At 32.5% G+C, this 21388-nt stretch overlaps 1 protein-coding gene across 6 annotated transcripts in view; it reads right to left on the bottom strand.

The window, feature by feature from the left end:
* Positions 1 to 11393: 11393 nt before the first annotated feature.
* LOC143249657 (polyadenylate-binding protein 1-like) overlaps positions 11394 to 21388 on the bottom strand; it is a 28418-nt gene continuing 18423 nt past the window's right edge. For all 6 annotated transcript variants that reach the window (XM_076499921.1, XM_076499922.1, XM_076499920.1 and 3 more), the window contains exons 8-12: positions 21101 to 21307; positions 17772 to 17928; positions 17077 to 17360; positions 15140 to 15364; positions 11394 to 12143 (exon numbers count right to left, since the gene is read on the bottom strand). In XM_076499921.1, the coding sequence (XP_076356036.1) occupies positions 12057 to 12143; positions 15140 to 15364; positions 17077 to 17360; positions 17772 to 17928; positions 21101 to 21307 (960 nt within the window). In that variant the 3' untranslated portion in view covers positions 11394 to 12056. The remainder of the gene's footprint in view (positions 12144 to 15139; positions 15365 to 17076; positions 17361 to 17771; positions 17929 to 21100; positions 21308 to 21388) is intronic.

Here is a 21388-nt window from a genome sequence, read left to right as displayed (position 1 = left end):
TAATGTGTTTTTTTCTGAACTCCGCCAACACACAAACAGGTATGACAGAAATACAGAAACAGAAATACAAATTCGCATCGGGCAGGCGTAGCAAGGTGGTTAAGGCATTCGATTCCTAACATGAAGGTCGTGGATTCGAATCCCCCGTCACACCAAACATGCTCGCCCTTTCAGCCGTAGGGGTGTTATAATGTGACGGTTATTTCCACTATTTATTGGCAAAAGAGTATCCCAAGATAACTGACTAGCTGTCTTCCATCTAGTCTTAGATTGCTAAATTAGGGGCAGATAGTCCTCCTGTAGCTTTGCGCAAAACTTTAAAAAACAAAACAGATTCTCAAGCGAGTATGTTTTGAGTCACATGCACTCGTCTTACATTACACATACTGGAAAGTAAGTCTTCAGAAAACATATCTAGCAAATGATTATGTTATCGTTTTTGTGCAAAAGAATAACTTAGTCTAATGAATATTCTAAAACTGCCTACCTGTTTGAATCGGTGATAGTGTAAGAAATAGATGAAGAGAGGGAATTAAAATTAAGTTCATGTCACTAGGGTTATAGAATAAAAATTAATAAACAAATTTTTGGATTATTGAAAATAATTAAATCGTATTTATCTCCTAAAACTAAATTATGTTGCAATGTTTAATTACACATTTCTGAGCTTTAAGTTACAAGTAAAAAGAGGAGTGGACAAATTTGAGTATAGCTAATTGTGACAACTAGTGTAATATAACAACTAACTAATTAAAACGTGTGAGATGTAAGGTATGAAAATTTGAATTTTCAGTTTGAATGAACATTTTCTCTACAAATTAATACTTATTTAATAATAAAAGAATGACACTATGTATAACTGTTGACTAAAATAGCGTAACAAGAAAAAAAAAAAAACCTACCAGTTCTGTTTTTAAACTGGTAACAGAAAACTGCTCATAATAGGTATAGTGTCTTATTACGACACCCAGCTTCAAACGCCAGATTGATTCTAAGCATATTTTCTTGAATTATTAAATAGGTTTTGTACACTTTTAAAATATACATAATCATTAAAATGTCATGTTAATGAAAAACAAGTTAGTTTATTCTCACACCTGTAATTGCTTTCTTTCATAAATTATTAATAAAAACTTTTGAGTGAAATAGTGGATGGTAATAAATCAACTTCACTATTTTTTTTTATATCAGTTATCGACGAATCTTTTCACTCAATACCAGTGCTCTTTAGGCCGACTGGGAGACAACACATAAAGTAGTAGTTGAGATCACTATTTATATTAACAAACTGATTTACATAAACTTTTATTATGTGAACTGTATTCAGTCGATGCAATTTTATGATAAGCTCTCCACTTTCAACAGAATATATATATATATGTCATCGTCACAAAAACAATTTTTCGTCAGGTTTGTTCCGATTAACTTTTAATGTTTTATTATTTAATGATAGCTTTAAAGGTAAACTTAGATTTATGATTAAATACATACAAATAAATAGAAACGTATAAAATGCATTTTTTCCTAAAACACTCCAGTGGCACAGCAGCATGTCTGCGGACTTGCAATTCTAAAAACCAGACTTCGACACTCGTGGTGAACAGAGCACACATAATCTTTTGTGTGGCTTTGTGCTGAACTACAAACTTTTTTCCAAAGACAATGTTTTAAAAGAGTGACGTCTATAGTGAAACTTAAGGTCACACGAAACACTGTCTGTGGATTAGTGAACGTTGATCAAATTCATTACTTAGAAAAATTAAATTCATGAAACGAAATTGAAAAATATGTATGCAAAACAGGTGTCGTGCAAACTGATACATCTAGGCTTTTATATATGATAATTCCTATTTTTGTTTCATATAACCAATGTAAAAAGGAGGTTCAGTTATTTACCAAGAAGGAGGTGAAGGGTTATCGTTTTGTTGTAAGGGCTGGCTGAAAATGAGAAAATATGGTATTTCAGAATAGATATTTGTTACATCTTACATGACAGTAATGCTGTAGTGCTAAAATACTTTGTTGTTCAAAGTAAAAGCAGTTTTAAAGCTGAAATATTGTGGTGTTACCGATTTCAGAAAGTTTACTGATAGAAATTGTACTGAGCAACGAGAACAAAGATTAGATGTTTGATGTAAAAATGAAAACGTTAGAATTTAACTGAGTTCTCTAATCCTTTGGATATTTTTTTGAAAAATTATCTATGTATATACATAAACGCTTTCATGGAGAAAGTTATCTTTTAGTATTGGTAAACAAGAGAAATACCTGATAATTAATGTCGTAAAGGGTTTAACCCAAAATACTTTTTTGTAATAATTTCTATATTTAATTCTGTTTCAGGGCACTTTTGATTGTACATTTACGAATATGTCTTTTCTTATCTTGTAACAGGTTTCTTGAAAGAGCTGAGAACATACATAATAGAGAAATAACCTGACATATCTTATACAACAACAAGGCAACGTGTCATAGCTCAGTCATACCCCTCTGTTTCTTTCTTCACTGCTGAACCAACAATACACTCGATTCAGTTTTGTTACTCATCAGGGTCTTTGCCAGCCTGCACTCAAATTGAAGTATTTTAGGAAAAATTGTTGTTGTTGATGTTTTCTTTGAATTTTGTGCCAAGCTGCACCAGGGTTATCTCTGCTAGCCGTCCTTAATTTAGCAGTGTAAGACCAGAGGGAAGACAGCTAGTTATCACCATCCACCGCCAAATATTAAGCTACTCTTTTACTAATGAATAGTGAAATTGACCTTAATTTTATAACGCCTGAAAGGCGAACATGTTTGGAGTGACGGGGATTGAGATCCGCGACCCTCAGATTGCGAGTCGAACGCCCTAACCACCTAGCCAATGTGGGCCTTTTAAAAAGGATCAGAGTAAATTAACATACGAGGCCTTAGGTGTGATCGAATACAACAATCGAAAGGGTTTTCCCTCCTGAATACAAAAATTGTAGTTAGATTTCAAATCTGTCAAGAAATGACGGAGATATAAGCTAAAAGTTTGTATTTAAAAGAAAAACAAAGCTCAGAGCAGTTCTAAGAGTCGTAACTCGGTCAAAAACAGTGAGAACCGGTAAAACCCTATAAAACCTATTGACCATTTTAACATATTGACAGGTTTTCTTTAAAAACTCCTTTATACCACTGAACGTGACTGCTGCCAGAACTGAAACTATAACGTATTGCTGAACTAAACTATTTTAATGCTCTTGATAAAATTGAGATTTATAAGCGAACATGATGTTTCTTCTGCTGTAGTTATTTCATCTGTAAGTGTTTGTTTGTGTGTGGGAGTATCACAAGAGAATGATTAATTCTTTCAGGTTTTCATGGGTATTCTTGAAAAACATAGGAACAAGGAATAAAACATTCTGTTAATAAAGCACTTCTATTAATGATTGCTTCCGGATAAATTTATGTTTTAAACCTTGAAGCATGAAGGAACACATTCGTTGTAATTGTCCTTGGGAAAACTTTACTTTTCTGCTCACTTTGTTAACTTATTCTCAACAATGTTTGGTTTGTTTGTTTGTTTTGAATTTCACGCAAAGCTACACGAGGGCTATCTGCGCTAGCCGTCCATAATTTATCAGTGTAAGACTAGAGGGAAGGCAGCTAGTCATCACCACCCACCGCCAACTCTTGGGCTGCTTATTTACCAACGAATAGTGGGCGTGACTGTCACATTATAACGCTCTCACGGCTGAAAGGGCGAGCATGTTTGATGTGACGGGGATTCAAACCGAAGACCTTTCGATTACGAGTTGAACGTCTTAACCATCTGGCCCAACAATGTTTGAACAGTACAGTTATTCGGTTGAATATACAATTAGGGTAATTGAGAAAGCCATTTATTAGCATTACTGTCATTATTGTCAAATTCTAAAATTGTGGATTTCACTTCGGCTTTAAGTATTGTTTATTTTGAGATATTTTTCCCAATTAATTTCCGTTTCACATCATATTTCTGTTCAATAATGATATCACTACATTATCATTATCTCTAGGTGGGTCAGTGGTAAGTTTACGTATTTATTGTAAAATCCGGACTTATATTTCTTATAGAATACAGAGCTTTGTGCTACAATAGTTACAGTATATTACTTTTACAATTTTAAACTACCAGTGGTTAATATTTTTAACCCTAACTGAATGTCATGAAAACCATAGTCACCTTCCTTCTTCCTTCGTTATCTCTGCAATTATTTTCTAAACTTTTGTTCAAAGATCTAATTCAAAACGATGCATTTGATGCACATCGGTAGAATTAACCACTATGTGCTACAACGTGCATGAAGTCCTAGTTAACACATACCACATGAGCACAGCCCAATATATTTTAGTACTGAGCTTAAGATGGTCAACAGAGAATCATTCAGGAAACTGGTGACTTAGAGTTGTTTCAATAAATCTCGATGAATGAAGCTCGCACAACTTCTAAACCGAAGGGAAAACAAAACATATTATATATTAATGAGCATATGACATGATGAAATCTATATGGATTACACTATGGTGATAATTCACACGCTCGAAGTTATATAATCCTTCTTTTACTAACTCTTCATTGCAGAAATGGCATTTGTTATGTGAAAATCGTTAAGGATGTCATGGTGCATCTGATTCAACTTCAACACTGCATCTGTAGGCTTTACGGTGTCGTAAGTTTCACAAAATATTGAAACCAATGACTTCTAATTATGATTCTAATATCCACTTTTGAAGATAGCCATACTATTGTGCACGATTTTTATGTTTCGCTGTAAAGGTCGTAATCAATTGATGAATTTTTGCTTCAGCTGTCATGCTAACTTGATTGAGATATTTTCGAATAAGTTCTACCCTAATCAAATTTGGATCTACGGTTTAAAGTAATTGCTACACTTAAATCATCACATTCTCAACCACATCTAGAACATTTTAAGCAAGTTTCATTGCTACTTCGTTTTACTTTACATTTACAAGTGAACTTTTCCATGTTGTTGGTCTCGTGTTCCGGTCACGGGTCTGGTCCAGCAACTTAGACCATGTAAATAGTGCCAAACATCTTCGTTTTGTCTAATCGAAAGAACCCAGACCTTTCCAGAATGGATTTTTTTTCATTACATTAAGATGCCTGCTTGGTTTATGTGACAGGTTTGAAGATTATTTTATTATTTGTGATGTTATTTTAAAAATTAGAACAAACTTAACTGTTTCTGTCTACCGAAGACACAAACCCATAGATTAGTGGTTTAAATTACAATTAATTCCTGTCATCAGGTCATTTTTTTTAATTTGTTCATTTTTTCTTGTTCTTGAAAAAGTAAAATTGGAAAAAATTACATATTGGAATCCTATTTCGTAGATTTTTTATTTACTAGTTAAATTAAAACAATACCACCAAGAAGCGTTGTCTCCTTTATCGAAGTCTGCAACTCTGTTACGGTACTAGATCCTTAAGTATAAGAAGTGGAACGCGAAATGCAGAGAGGAGTTATGACATTTACCTTGCTGTTGGGATTAGATTAGTTTTAAACTTCTCCAGAGGAAACCCATAGTTTTCTTAACTCTTTTTAAATAAATTGTTATAAGACAGAGAAAGGATTCATATAATTAGCCTGGAAGTGGAATTGTAAATAAATGGTTATTAATCTTAATGTTCCGTCTTTTTCTCTTCACAGCAAAAAAAAAAGAACGTTTCGGTTCTGTAAGATGGTTTTTATTGTGAATTTAAAGAATAAGTTGGTGAATCCATCCCTTCTCTTTTTTTTTTTCAAGTTTATCGTCACTCCATTGAATGTGTTTTATGTCAAATATCAAGTTTTATTATTAAAACACTCAAATACCACAAAAGTCTTATAAATAGCTATCTATTGTTACCAGGATTACTTCTTCCTATAGCGAACGGTTTAGACCGATTCCACGTACATCAGCGTATTGAACCGTATCTGAGTTCCCGCCCTCTTTTTTTCTCAGGGCGAAAAATTACGAATAAAATCGTTATGAACAGTCGAATAAAGGATTGTTTTATTATTGCAATAAGTTATCTCAGCCCAACTTACAAAGAACTTTCCCTGTTTCCCTCTAATACAGTGGTTCCCAACCTTTTTTATGCCCCGCACCCCTAAAAAAATTTAATATGTTCTCGCACCCCTCACAGTAATTATTTATTTAAGAATAAAGGTGATGGTGGCCAAAACAACTTTTTATAATTAGTTTTTAATGATATATAAACAAAAACGAAACATTTGGAAAAGAAAAATATTACAACAAACTAAAAGTTGCATAAACCCTACAAGGCCTATAAAAAAATAAATTTTCATTCATGCATGAAGTGAAATTTCTTTGAATTTGAAATGTTCATAAGCCAATTTAAATTTAATGACTCTTTTGTTCCTGTTTATTTTTGCCTGTGCACCCAAGCGATTTCTAGATTTTGTCTTGATTGACAAAAGAACACTGAACCCAAACTCGCATAAGTATGTCGTCGCGAATGGGATGAGCACATTTAGTGTTTTTTCACAAAGTCTTGGAAACATGTCCATTGCCGAACACCAATATTGTTCCAAAGTTTTGCTCTCAAACTGCATTTCAAGAACTCGATTTGTGCGCAGTTAAATAAGATCTTCCTTCAGTTCTTCATCATCCGACATATCCAAATTGAAGGAGTATGGATTCATAATCCATTCTTCAGAAGTTTACAGTTCTCCAAAATATCCATCAAATGACTTTGATAGTATTTCCAAATGATCCACAATTTCTTCACACACACATGGAATTAGGGACTCATCCTCACCTACCATTTCTTCAAGTGATGGAAAATTTGAAAGATTCCCTCTTTTAACTCGTCGACACCAAATATGTAACTTTTCTTTGAAAGCATTTACCTTTTTGCAGCATTTTAATATGTTTATGTTTTTCCCTTGAAGAGATACACTCAGGTCATTCATACGAGTGAAAATATCACTCAAATAGGCTAGCATTTGGTTGAATTCTTGTGATTCTATTTCTCTGGGCAGAGCATGGTCACGTTCCTTCAGAAAAGTTTTGACTTCTTCTTGCAGTTCAAAGAAGCGCGTTAAAGCTCTCCCACGTGACAGCTAGCGGACTTCTGTGTGGAAAAGCAAAACTGAATGCTCACTTCCAAAATCTTCACAAAGCGACTTGAAGAAGCGGTGGTTCAGAGCGCGACTCATAATCCAGTTGATGGTCTTCACAGAAGTGTCAAGGACCCTTTTCAACTTCGGAGGCAATGTTTTTGATGCCAAAGCATGTCGTTGAAGAAAACAGTGAGTAACTTGCAAGTGCGGAATTTCTTGTTTCATCAGTGCAAAAAATACTGATTTATTTCCTAGCATAGCAGGAACACCGTCGGTACACGCAGAACCAATAATTTCGATATCTAAATCATATTTCGCAAAGATCTTCACACACTGGAAGATATCTTTCCCTTTTGTGGTTGTTTTCAGATCTTCACAGAATAGGAAATCTTCCATTGTGGCACCATCATGGACATACCTCACTAGTTCGATGAGTTGACTGCAATTTGCAACATCAGTTGTTTCGTCCACTTGGAGAGAGATTTTCAAGGAACTAGTCCTGATATCTGCGATAACTTGGTCCAAACTCAAATCACCAATTCACTTTTGAATAACATTATTTGATAACGACACTAATTTAAGCTTGTTTGAGGCTTCTTTTCCCAGAACAATTGTTGCCATTTCTAATGCACAGTTTTATCACCTCTTCTACAATTGTATTGGGCTTCTTTGATTTGGCTACTTTATATGCACGTGGTATGAAGCCATCAGCAGTGGTTTGTCAGCAGATATAAAACCTAATTTTGGAAGGGCTGCTCGAGAATAAAAGCAGGCCCTTCTACCTTTCAACGATTCAATATCATGGCCTGCAACAGCTGCTTCACCATCCCGGTTGTTGAAATGTTCCTGCAGCTTAGGTGGCTTCAAATTTGCGTTTGAAAGGACAGCATCACAAAACATGCACTGGGGATTTTGCAGATCCTCAGTTGTTCCAATGCAAGTGAAACCAAACTTCACATAATCATCATTCCATTTCCTTTTCTTTGACATAATGAAGTTTTTTTTGCACGAAAACAGAATCAACAATGCACTGACTGCCATAGCATCACGCATGGGTACATATACTCTGCGAAACTTTTTAGAACATTCTCGAATATACGTCACATGACGTCAACGATTAATTCTGAATACTTCTGGAAGTTTCTCGAGTCATGATCACGTGAATACATAACATAAATAAATAATAGACACTTTAAGACGGCGTTCACGAACGTAACCTAATTAGTTGTGACCTAGATACTCGGTCACGCTTACGTTTCGTGTGTTGTTTGTTTGCAGTTGTACATTAAGATTTCGGTCTGCGCCGGTGACGGTAGAAAAGATAGTTTATCGTAACAAGGTGAAAAGCTACGTCTGTAACAAGAAAAATAAGAAATAAAAATCGAACGTAACTTTTGAATATATAGGTTTGTTTGTTTTTTGAATTTTGCACAAAGCTACTCGAGGGCTATCTGTGATAGCCATCCCTAATTTAGCAGTGGGAAATTCACTAGAGGGAAAGCAATTAGTCATCACCACCCACCGCCAACTCTTTTTACCAACCAATACTGGGATTGACCGTCACGTTATAACGCCCCCACGGCTAAAATGGCGAGCATGTTTGGCGCGATGGGGATTCGAACCCGCGACCCTCAGATTACTCGTCGAACGCCTTAACACGCTTGGCCATGCCGGGCCCGCGACTGAACTTTGATACGGTTTAGATAAGACAAAATTCAACGTATATTTGCTAAGAAAAACATTTCGTACTCTCCAAAGTAAATAACCTCATTTTTTGTTTGTGTAATCTGTGATGTGCCCATCTGTTTTACTTTCTGGAAGTTCTAAATATCAAACAAATATTCGTTACAGAAAAGTATAAATACTGTGTTCGAAACGTAGTTTAATTATTATGAAAATATTTTATTTTTGTATACACGGTGAAATTTTTTATTTTAATGCTAGTGAGTAACTGAATTTAAACACTTTATTTATAAAATATTTTCCAGCAAAAAACAGAAAATCAACTTTATCTGATATTTATTATTACGACGGCCCATTCCAAAATCTGATCACAATAACTGTATTATCAACAGATACAGTGAATACAACTTCTACAGTGATCTTCTCTGTTGTTATACATTCACAACATTATCTCAGCAGCACGGGGGTGACCAGGTGGTTAAGGAACTCGAGTGGTAGTCCAAGGGTCACGGGTTCGAATCCCTGTCACACCAAACATGCTCAATGCGATGGGTGGTGATGACTAGCTGCCTTCCCTCTTGTCTTACACTCCTAAATTAAAGACAGCTAGCGCAGGAAGCCGAAATCATGACCTTCACGCAATTTCTTTATAGCATAACATTATCGCAGCATTCATTATTACCCCACCAAAAATTTGTGTAGCTTCAAGAACTTAAAACAAAAACATACAAGTATATCAATGGTGGAAGCTATTTTCTTTTTTCATTACATTCCTTCAGGAAGAGTATTATTGCACTCAGATATACAAGATGTGTGCCTAACCCTCCATACTATGCGTGCAGTTTTATAGAAAAATTATTAATAAATTTGGTGTTAAAACATTTTCTAATTTTTATTGGAAATATTAGCGACTATCAGTATTTATTAGCACGTAGGCGATTAACTTGTGCAAACAATACTTTGAATGGTCGGCGTTTCATTTAAGAATTTGATAGTTTTATCAGCACGTGAATTATTTGAAGTTGTGCCAGTCCTTAGTTTAATACTACTGTGCTTAAAGTAAACAGATTTTAACAGAAATTATTCATGTTTAGTTTGTTCGGTGTTTTAAAGCTTTATAAACATGTTCTTTAAAAGTCAGTTGTTTATTTGTGAATACAATTTTGTTTGAGTATTGGATATATTGTTGTTTTTTTTAGCTACCCTTTTTTATGAATTATCTAAAATTCCATGGGCACATGTATAGCCCAAAATGGTTAATTTTATCTTAAACTTTCTGCAGGACCAGACATTGCAGCAAAGCAGTTGAAACCAGCCATAAAAGTGTGACGCAAGTCACTGAGGAAAGAAGTGGTTTTATTACACAAATCCACTTCAACAACAATCTTTGTTAATATCCAAAATTCAGACCAAAATAGCAACCGACAATAACAATGACATCCTTTCTTTCAATGAAACTCTTTTCATTCAATTGAAAAAACCGAACACCCAACCAAGGAAACTTTCCAGGTTTAAAGTATCTTAGAGACAAGTGTCACGAGAATATTAACCTTAATTTCTCTAAATACGTTTAAACACGACCTGACCTCAGATGGAAAAAAACTATTGAAGAACTTAAAGATAGACATGATATCCTAATGAAACCTGCAAACAAATGTGATATATAATCTTATGGATCAAGGATCTGTATGTAGTGGAGACACAATAACTCTGATATTTTAAATTACAAACAGCTCTTAAAGAATACCAAAATACTTTAGATGTCAAACGCTAGATACATGTAACTTAATTACAGAACAAAGATCTTCATTTTCCATCTACTTAAGATACACAAGCCTGGAAACCCTGATAGACCTATAGTTTATATATATATATATACATGATGGACCGATGCTTGTTTTATACAGACTACACACGACATTATTGAAATCTAACTTCAAAAATATATGAACTCCATAACTTTGTTAATTTCGTTCAGAATTATCAACCAGCCCTTCAAGTACTGTAGCAACGTTTCAAACCCTTTAAAACAGGTACTTTTAGTTCATGAAAATAGTGTACATTATTTCTAGCCTTATTTACATTTAGTCCATAGCCGTAAGGCTTAAAAATATCTTTGCAATTTGATTTGTTTTCGTACTTTTTCATAATTCTTATTCTCCTTTTTAATTTTTACCAATCGCAATATTTATGTCCATTCATAGAGGTTTTCACTTAAATATGTGCATATGCCTAGTTACACGCTTTAACATATTACTGCTGCATTGGCTTCCCCACTCACCCATCTACCACACTGAACTTATTCAAGAATAAAGACTGATATGCAACTACAACAAACAAAATGTAGAGCTGTTCTAAATAAACCATCTTGAAGGTAAAGACTTGTATCATCACAAGTTTGACGAGTGACTTCCACCACTTTCACTGTGAAACAATGTTAACAATCATAACATGAAAACCATGGGAAGGGGAATTGATTTTGACCAAAAATCATGAAATCACTTATGTAGCTTATTTATCAATGTTTGTAAAAAGGTTTTGACGAGTGTTGTTTCAAAGTGTTTTTTAGGGCAGTTTTATAATTAAAAGTACCCAAGTAAGATTAACAGTGGCAAATTCAAGAGTGCAACACCTTAACAACCCCTTTATTGATACAAAGAATAACATGGTTTACAGTTTATTAATATTACAATATACATAAAGATTTGAATAAAGACAATACTAAAAATTTTTTTGTATTATGTATATTTAGTATTTTGCTATTTTTTTTTTGTATTATATATATTTCTGTATTTCAAACCATCTAAAGTTGATGTTCACGTGGGAATTTTTCTCTTTTCTTGCTTTTTTTCTTTATTATTTTTTTGAACCATAAAAGTACTGTTTAGGAAACACCATAAAAATCAGATGAGTTCTGATCACAACCCACTCATCAGAAGCAGTGCTAGAGCTATGGGTGGTTTTTCTCATGTTTATAAGACAATTCAGAATGTACTACTTAAAATGTTTTTCTATTCTGGTTGTCTTTCTTCACTGCTGTTATTCTCTAACAATTACAGTAACAGTAGAAACATTGAGACAGTGTTAGTAACATTTAGAAGCTGGTAAAGCACGATTATAACTAATCATACTTATCATAAACAGACCAAACAGAGTTATGAAAAGCATAATTAAGTGGAAGTACTGTTAAAACTTTGTTGTCGAGCACAGCTGTAGTGTCTTATAAACAAAACCCCATTTCTTGTTGGAGAAAATTCTATAAACTAATAACTGTTTTGTTTATTCCTTCTTTACCCCAACCACAGTTGCTGCAGCCAGAGCTTCTTTAGCCTGATGAGCCTGAAGAACTGCAACTGCTTCTTCAACCTAAAAATAATAGTAAAACATCCATTACCTTCACTCCATCATACTTAAAAATTAAGAAAATCATCCTTCAACCTATGAAAGTTTTTACCAAAATAAAAACCACTTTCTTCCATTCCAAACATACTAAATAGATTTTTTTAAAAATGAAATGTTTTCATAGCATGTAGGTACATACAAGTTTTGGTAAAAGATGGACTAGCAACATTGGTTTCTATTTGACAAAATCTGAACATTAGAATTATAATAAATTCACACAGTACACTTGTGCTCTAACAATACAACAAATAAGAGTACTATCATTTTGCATTAGAAAAATATGTAAATTAACCGTACAGTTCATAAACATGACTAAATACCACCTTTAATCATGTGCGTGTAAAAAAAAACAAAAAACTTTTCTTCCCAACGTGGTTTCTCTAAATCTTATCAGAATTTAAAATTCTTAAATACTCCTTTGATTTATTTACAAGATACTGTTACAATAAGTCAAAATATTAACACTACATGAGAGTAAAACAGCATCTCATATTGGTTATTATATATTCAAAGGATATTACAAAACAGTTATTTGTTTCAGTCAGTCAGTAACAGAATACTATTAAAAGATCAAATTCAAAGCTCAAGTTAATTTTGAAATGTTTTAGCCAAATGGCTTTTTGCTACACAGCCTACTTTACTACAAATACTAGAAAAACAATGAAAATGGCAAAGCTGATAAGTACAGTGTGTCAAAACAAATATAAGGTATCAAAAGTTTCCAAAACCTTGAGTTTACAGTTTGGCATAAAATGGTCTTGGAAATACACTTTACTTTCTCAGAATTCTCACCTGTCATGCTGAAATAACTGAACAGGCATTATGACAGATACAAACTTAGCTAGGTCAATGCAAAAAATAAATACATTTTGAAACATGTTGAAATTGGATATTAATGGAAAAGCTTAACCAATACTTGCCATTGTAGAAAAAGAATGACCATTTAGTTTGAGTAAACTTGCAGGTATCCATTTACTTGCCACATACATACATCTGCAAGATCCAACGATGAAACAGAACTAATAGCACAATTTGTAGCCAGCAAAAATATTGTACACAATGTAACAAATATACCATAGATCACAAAGTTTGTGGGGTTTTTTTTTTTTACATAAGGGAAAGGGGTAACTTTTTCCTAAAACAAATGGCACTGACACACATACATGTATATTAACATCATGCCATTTGGTCTATACATTTTCGTTCATAAAAGTAGAATAGTGGCAGTCTTAAATTCCAATCAATACCCACAAGAAAACTGAGTAGTCTAGAACCTATAAACCTACCTACTTTAAGCCTGTCAATAGTAGTTTATTTCCAATATACTTCATTTAATAAAATAGTTTTAAAAATGTTTCACAACCTGTGTTTAGATTCAATAACCTACCACTGAAAAGTGGCAAAAAAATCAGTTGACCTTTTAATTTATATAATTAATAAAACATGGTTTTTGTAAATATATCAATTATTTTATATTAAAAGAAAAATTCCCAATTAGAGAAAAAGAAATAATTATGAAATAAATTATGATGCATGTAGTAGAAGCCTTCAGATCCCCATATGCTACCTAGTGACAGCTTTGTTACAACAATGAAGCTCATTCCATCATCGCCTTGTTCATTTTAAGACTGCTAGTTGTAAAAGTGGTTGAACTTCAGACACTATAAACTTTCTACATTGCCCAACCAGGCATCTTCAAACAACTTTTATCATTGTGGTTATAACAACTGAACTAAGAATAATTAAAATAAAGAATTTTCTAACATTTATTAAAAGTACACGATTTTATAAAAATTGATATAAAACTACTGCCAATAATTAACTATTAATGTGTAAAAACTACTGAGAACTTTATCGCATCAATTTGCCTGAAAATGCACAAGTCTCTAAACAATGTTGCACTCGCTCGCTTTTACCATTAATTAGTCAAATAAGGGTGTGTACACTCTGCTAAATACTTAATTAAAACTGCACACAGGAATAACATGTAAATAAAAACCTAGTATGTTCTTCAACATGTAAAGTATTAAAATTAAAACAGTATTTTATAGACAACTTATACTAATTTATGTTTATGTTCCAGAAATGTAACATCTCCATCTTAATCGAAAGGCAAAATATGATACTGGCATTTTCACCTTCATGATAGCTAAACTCAGTTCTTGTAAACAGAAAATAGTGTCAGAAGAAGCTGAGTAAATCATGAGACCCCTTCCCTTTATTTTATTTAGTTTATCTTCCCATAGCTTAAATATACAACAAAATTATCTTAGAAGACAATTTCTTGTAAGCTTCAAGGCACAGAGACATGTCCTACAAAATTACATTTTAATGTTCTAGCATAATTACACAAGGAAATATGACAACTATGCTGCAAATATACTGTGAGAAAGTAATCCAAGGTTTCCACAACTTCAAAATTTTAAAACAAAACATGCCAATCACCGAATTTTAGTTCTTCACAAATTCCAAATATTTAATTTTTTACTATACAAACTAAAAAAAAAGTTGAATGCAAAGTTACCAGATTCATAGCTCAGTTTTGCCCACAAACAATCTGTATTTGTGCAAGTAAAATTTAGCCATGTCCACAATCCCAATAATTACAACAGTGGTCATAAAAAGAAAACTGGAAGTTGAGATATTTCTATAAATTTAATCTAAACCAAATTTTACAAGTTACATAGAACATTTAAACTCAACACTTTTATTTTACTTCAGAAGTAGTATGAAGTGCTAAATTAGATAATTTATCAAAACATTATCTCATTTTACACCTGTAATAACCTAAGTCACTGTGTTCTTAAGGAAAAGCTGAGTGAAATATCCTATGGCCAAAAAACAGTTCATAGAAAATCAGTTTAACATATGCAACTACAGAAATAATTGAATTTAAATTTATCCACAGAAAAAACAACAAAGGTACAACTACCAGAAGGAGTAACTCAACAGTAACATACTTTGGCTTTCAGGGATTCATGATGTTCCAACATATGTAACAAATCAGAGTTGTCAATCTCAAGCAGCATTCCAGTAATCTTGCCAGCCAAATCTGGGTGTGTACGGTGGATGAGTGGGAAAAGGCGTTCTCCCAGCATCTGTTTCTGTTCTTGTGGGTTAGCTTCGGTCAACATAGAAGATGTAAGTGGCTCCTGTCCTTGAATGTGTACAGCTTGTTGAGCCACCTAAAGATTAATTCCAATCAAAGAATTTCAAACCACGTTATTTCAAAGAACACAAATTGCCTAATTAAAAAATAAAGTCACACTGTTTATATTTTAAGTTGATTTCAAACTAATAATTGCTTATTCTTGTAAACCAGCCAATGAATTTAATTTCACTAGCTCATATTTATAATTATTATAGGTCTATAGTCAATGACTCAGTATAAATTGAGAATTTAATATTAAGTCACCTAGTTTCTTTATGAAATACATTACTAATGAATTCCAATACTTTAAGTCAGTGTTCCAACAATTTTTTGAAGAAAATTAACTAAGAACTAGGACATTTATTTCCTTTTCCTAGATACTCATAATGCTATATGGCAAACAGTGAATTTTAACACCATTTCCAGTAAAATCTAAATTCCAAATGATGAGAGAGAAAACATACTGTCAGTGTTATTTTCAGTACCTAACTAGAATTCTAGCATATAGCTAAAACCAAAAGTAAAGAGGAACTAATGCATTAAGTCTGTTCCATACTAAACAATTAGTTTCATCCGTTTAAGTTTTTCTAGAAGGTATTCGAAAATATTTTAGAATATTTCACATTGAATCATCTGTATACAGGTTTTAAATGTAGCATTTAATAGCCAGAATTTCCCACACCATCAACTGTATGTACTTCTCTTCACCACTCTGATAGCAGAGTACTCTTAACACATGCAAAACTGTAGGTCTTAACTGCATCACTACAATAGTAAGAATACCATCAAATCAACCATAAACTGGAGTGACACCTGAACACACAAGTTTTAAAAGACTTCCATAAGGCACTAAACACACTAATAGCTTGGTCTTGGGTGATAATATACAACAAAGGTTTATAACAAGTATTTGAATAATAACCATAAACACTTTAGAAATACCTTCATGTTTTACTATTTAAAACAATTTTATTTCAAATATTTGATATCATTTGATCAAGCTTAACCACCATTTACTAAAACTACATCAATACCTAACAAGAGTTGCAAGTCTTTCATTGTTTTATTAATTAGGGTAATAAGAACAAGTTTCTAATTGAAAACAAATACACCAGAATTCAGAAGCAACAATAAATGATTATTCTATATCCTGTTAAAATTAGTCTTTATTAGGGTGTGTAATTTAACTTCCTAAAAATGCAGGAAATTGTATATAAATAAACACACACATACCAATTAGAAACATGCATTTTAAATCTATTATCAGTTTTACTATGTAGGTAACATACTTCATACACAACAGTAGCTATACACACTGAAATGGGTAACTAACCAGGATGTTTGATATTCACCCACCCATCCAAACTGCCATTCTAAATTTTGGCCTTTAAAGCTTTTTTATTTCTCAAATTTAACTGTGCAATAGTTTGCAATATACAGTTGAGTGTATGTTTGTGTGTAAAATATGCACTTTCAGTTGTGTCTGTGCAGAAAGTTGGCACATTTGTTAGTCAGTGTTTAATTGAACTTTGTTACAAATCTGTATTAAAAGCTGAATTAAAACAACATTATATGTACTGAAAAGATTTAATTTAAAAAAAAATATTTTACCTAAATTAAAATGCAATTTAAGGTTTTATTATAAAATTCTGCTAACAGCTTGCCAACACAGCCAATAGTAAAAATTGAGAAAGCATGACAGTGATATAAATGACAAGATATAAACTGTATTATGAATTGTGTTACCTGTTGTACAGCTGGCTGACCAACTGGAACTGGTTGATGAGGGTTACGAATGTTAGCTGTGTACTTAAAAGTAGCAGGGCGAGGGTGGTTCACATTAGCCCCTGGAATAGAAGTTGGGCCTGCTGTAGGAATACCAGAAGGATGCATTCCTGCCACTCGACCAGTAGCTGTTCCCTGCTGACCTGTGATAGGTCGAGCACTTATTCCACTTCGCAATCCTGGTTGTCCTCCTGCTTGAGGTCTTGACTGACGCGCATAGGGAACAGAGGGAACGCCTTGGAATGCTTTAAAATAGTACAAGATATTACATAAGCACATATTTAATAACAACAACAAAAAAAAAAAAACGTATTTATTACCATAAATCAATTCAGTTTTACATTTAAACTACTTCCAATTAATACAATATTTTATAAACAAAGTGACCATACAAATGATCAAACTACAAATATTATATAGCATTATAACCAGTAAACGATTTAGTTTTGAATTTTAGTATTGTTACCTTCAATGCAACCTTATTAAATCATAATAATGAAATAGATAGGAAATCATTGCATTATTTTTAAAATCAACTTTAAACAAAATATTAATGTCTTGGGATTCTTTTTACTTTTCACTCCAAGAAAAAAAAAAAAATTAAATCATTGGTTGATTATATTCCTATCACAACATTTCAAATACTTATGACAAACCTGCACTGGGTTGTCCACCATGATGAATGGCTGGCTGGCCAGGCCAACGAGTAGTAGCTCTCATTTGGGGCATTTGTGAAGGGAAGTAGCCACGCTGAGCCTGTGGCATAGTTGGTACAAAGTAACCTGCTCCTCCAGGTTGGAACATTTGGCCCAGCTGGAAATTTAAAAATTAAATGTTTTACTTCAAAGTGAATATTATATATAAATTTTCCCCACTTTAACCATTGTTGCTACAATACTTCCCCACATAAGTTACCTAATAATTCTTTAAGAATCTAAGCAACAAAATCAAGTGTGACATGAAGCCAAAACCAACCTGCTGCAAGATACTGTATTAGTAACCTTTTCAGTACCATCTCAACCATATGTTCATGCAATCTGACAAAGTATCAGTAAATATTACAAGGCCTTCATGTACAAAATATTTTTTAAATTCAGTCTTAAGGTTTGTTTGTTTTTTTAACCTTTTTCTTTTCATATGTTGCCTATCCAACATGCAAGGTAACTTTTAAGATAAAATTTTTTATCCATCAGAAAGTCGTCAAATTTCACATTAAAAATCTTTAAATTCTAGATAATTATCAAATGTTTGAGAAAAAAAATTTCACAACTGAATTTTTGCATGTTTTGTAGATTTGAAGGATCTTGTAACTACCATAAAAACTATAAAATATATATAGAAATTGTTTTTTAAATTCTAGAATGGCTACAAATTAACTCAAAAATAACAAATGTTTAGGCTAAACAACTTGTCATAAAAATTATACAATTATGTATATTTATTATTTTTAGTAATTAACCATTCAGCTATACCTGGTTAGCTAACACAGAAGTTAGAATGAAAAGCACATGTGCACTAATGTTACTGTATCTAATATAAAATGATCTGTCGTGGCTGTGTTTTAGTGGACTAATATTTTGTATATATTACTTTTCAGTTTTAATACATTACATTTCTATATACATTATTATACACAGAAATAACTTAATTTTCTTAAAACACTGAATAGTAAACAAGTATAACAAACAATTATATCTTCTAATTACAACCACTGTAGTCATTTCATTTGCTTATAAAATTTCTCATGTGGAGAATGTAAAATGAAATTTTAAAAACATTTTATTTCAAACAAATACAAAATCTAAGTACTATGTTAATACCATAGAAGTTTAATATAACTTATCAAGCTTAGTAACCAAGCTGTGTTTCTGTCTTAATAATAATAATAAAAAGAAATATTGAACAGACTAAAGATTACTTGCTAGCTTGAAGACCTATATCAAAAGAAGTGTCATAACAATTGAAAATGACCAAGAAAGCCACTGGGGAGAAAAATTCTTAGCTTTCTTTTGGCTATTCATGTCACAGAAATAACTGTATATGAAGGTTTCCAAAAATGGAAAGAGATGGGCAGGGTAGCAAATAAAAAAGATGGAGATTTCTAGCTTATCAACATTGATAATTCTAGTTGAGTTTGTAATTCATGACAAACTACAGACTTTGTGTTTAGACATCATAAAACGTCTAATTTGAACAAGTGCTATATTCACTATACCACACAACAAAAGTTAATGTTCAAGTACATTTTTTAAAACTAATGTTAATTTAAGAAATTAAATATATAATAATGAAATTTGAAATATAATTAATGATTTTATACCAAATCTACTGACAAACTCATAAAATAGTGGTGTAAAAACATTTTGAACGTGAAGACATGTCTTGACCCACATGGAGAGGGTTAACAGAAGTGATTTTCCAACTTCTGTATATTAGACTGCAGTAATCCAAGCTGTCAATTTTCACTGGATGTGCTCTGCTGGATTCTTACCTCACATCATAAATTAAAGCAATCCATTTAAAAATAGAATGTATATAACATCTCCAACTGAATTTTTTCCCTTTTTGTCTTTGTATGTTTGATACAGAAAAACATTTAACTTTTATGAGCTGATGAAACTTTGTAGAATGGATGGCAACTGCCTGTTGTGGAGACAAGTGTAAAAAAATGTTTTGAAAGTCTTCTGCCTTTCGCCTTCATGTCTTTCAAAACGCCGTCCTCTACACTTGTGTCCACAACAGGCAGTTGCCATCCATTCCAAAGTTTCATCATGAATACTCTGCTTAGACAATCCAAAGAATACCTAAAAGAGCTTTTTTCTCCAAAATTTAGTAAACTGAAAAATCTTTACTCTAAAATTAAGTCTTGTTTGATATACACAAGTCACAAGTGCAATGTTAACCAATAATCCCCACCATCAACATTTGCCAAACATTTTTCCTTCTATCTATGCAAATGTTCTTGATCTGACATTTGTACTACAGTTTTTTTGTTTTTTCTTGCCATATAGATTTATAAATTGTTGATTCAGGGCAGTAAAATTAAGGTAAAAGGACATCCAGATGCACAAGTATTGATCATGACAAGCAAACTAAACTATCAGTTTCTAGCTCATGTTTTCAAAAGAATCATGTCGGTGGATGGTTATTAAACAACTTATTATCAACTTATGAAATTATCCCAATTAAAGTGCATTTATCATCATATATTAGCTAGAGCAAATTGCATAAATAATGATGCTTGATGCACCTGTACCAATTGTGCAAGGGATTATAACAAACTGTTCATCTAAATTCTATGGTATTAATATAAAGGAAGCTACTAACAGTTTTAGAGAGGAAGAACTACCAAAATATATTTGAAAAAAAAAAAAAAAAAAAAAAAAAAAAAATTTAGTTCTGTAAATAAAGTTTGTTCTGAATAATATGATTGTGATCCTAAAGCTAATGTGACTTACTATTAAGCATTGCTTGCATGGGTTACTGATGTACTGAAAAGGTCATATTTCAAGTATCTACTAATTTGGCTGCCAATTTTGATTTCATTTATTCAAGTTGCACACAACTTTTTTTTGGCCACATTTTACACCCAAGGTATTTTTATTACATTAAATTTAAAAATAAAATTAACAAGAAAAACATCACTTTAAAATTTGTTTTTAACCTAAAATTAATTGATCATATAGAAACTGGGGGCTTATCTGGTCGTCATTACCTGGCAAATGATTTAATACAAAAATATTGCTTTTCATCAATAACTTAAAATTAGTTTTCAAACAATACAGCCATGTTAGCTTGTTCATTTCTCTAAGAAGTCATTTTAAAAAGTTTTTCTTGTTCAAAGTGACCATAAAAAAATTAGCAATTTCTGTATGACTGACTCACAATCTTTAAAAAAGATAATGCTAAGAAGACACAGTGTACACATAATCAAGTTAAACACAACAAACACATTTTAAACTGATATACTACATCCTCACATTACCTGCATGCGCATGCCAGCCATTCTTTGCATATACTGCGAGGCTAAGTGAGCTTTGCGGTCCTCTTTTCTCTGAGCTAATGCCACATAAAGTGGCTTGGAAACAACAATACGACCATTCATCTCTGTCACAGCTTTTGTTGCTTCTTCTGGAGAGCTAAAGCACACAAACCCAAAACCTTTGGAGCGACCATTGTTATCTGTCATTACCTAAAGACAAAAAAGTATGATAATGATTTCGGATATACATACTGACATTGATTCAGTAACACCAATGCTACAAAAACATGT

The sequence above is a fragment of the Tachypleus tridentatus genome, chromosome 4 (genome assembly GCF_004210375.1).
Source record: "Tachypleus tridentatus isolate NWPU-2018 chromosome 4, ASM421037v1, whole genome shotgun sequence".
Taxonomy (NCBI): Eukaryota; Metazoa; Arthropoda; class Merostomata; order Xiphosura; family Limulidae; genus Tachypleus; species Tachypleus tridentatus.
This window is presented reverse-complemented; position numbering and strand designations above follow the sequence as displayed.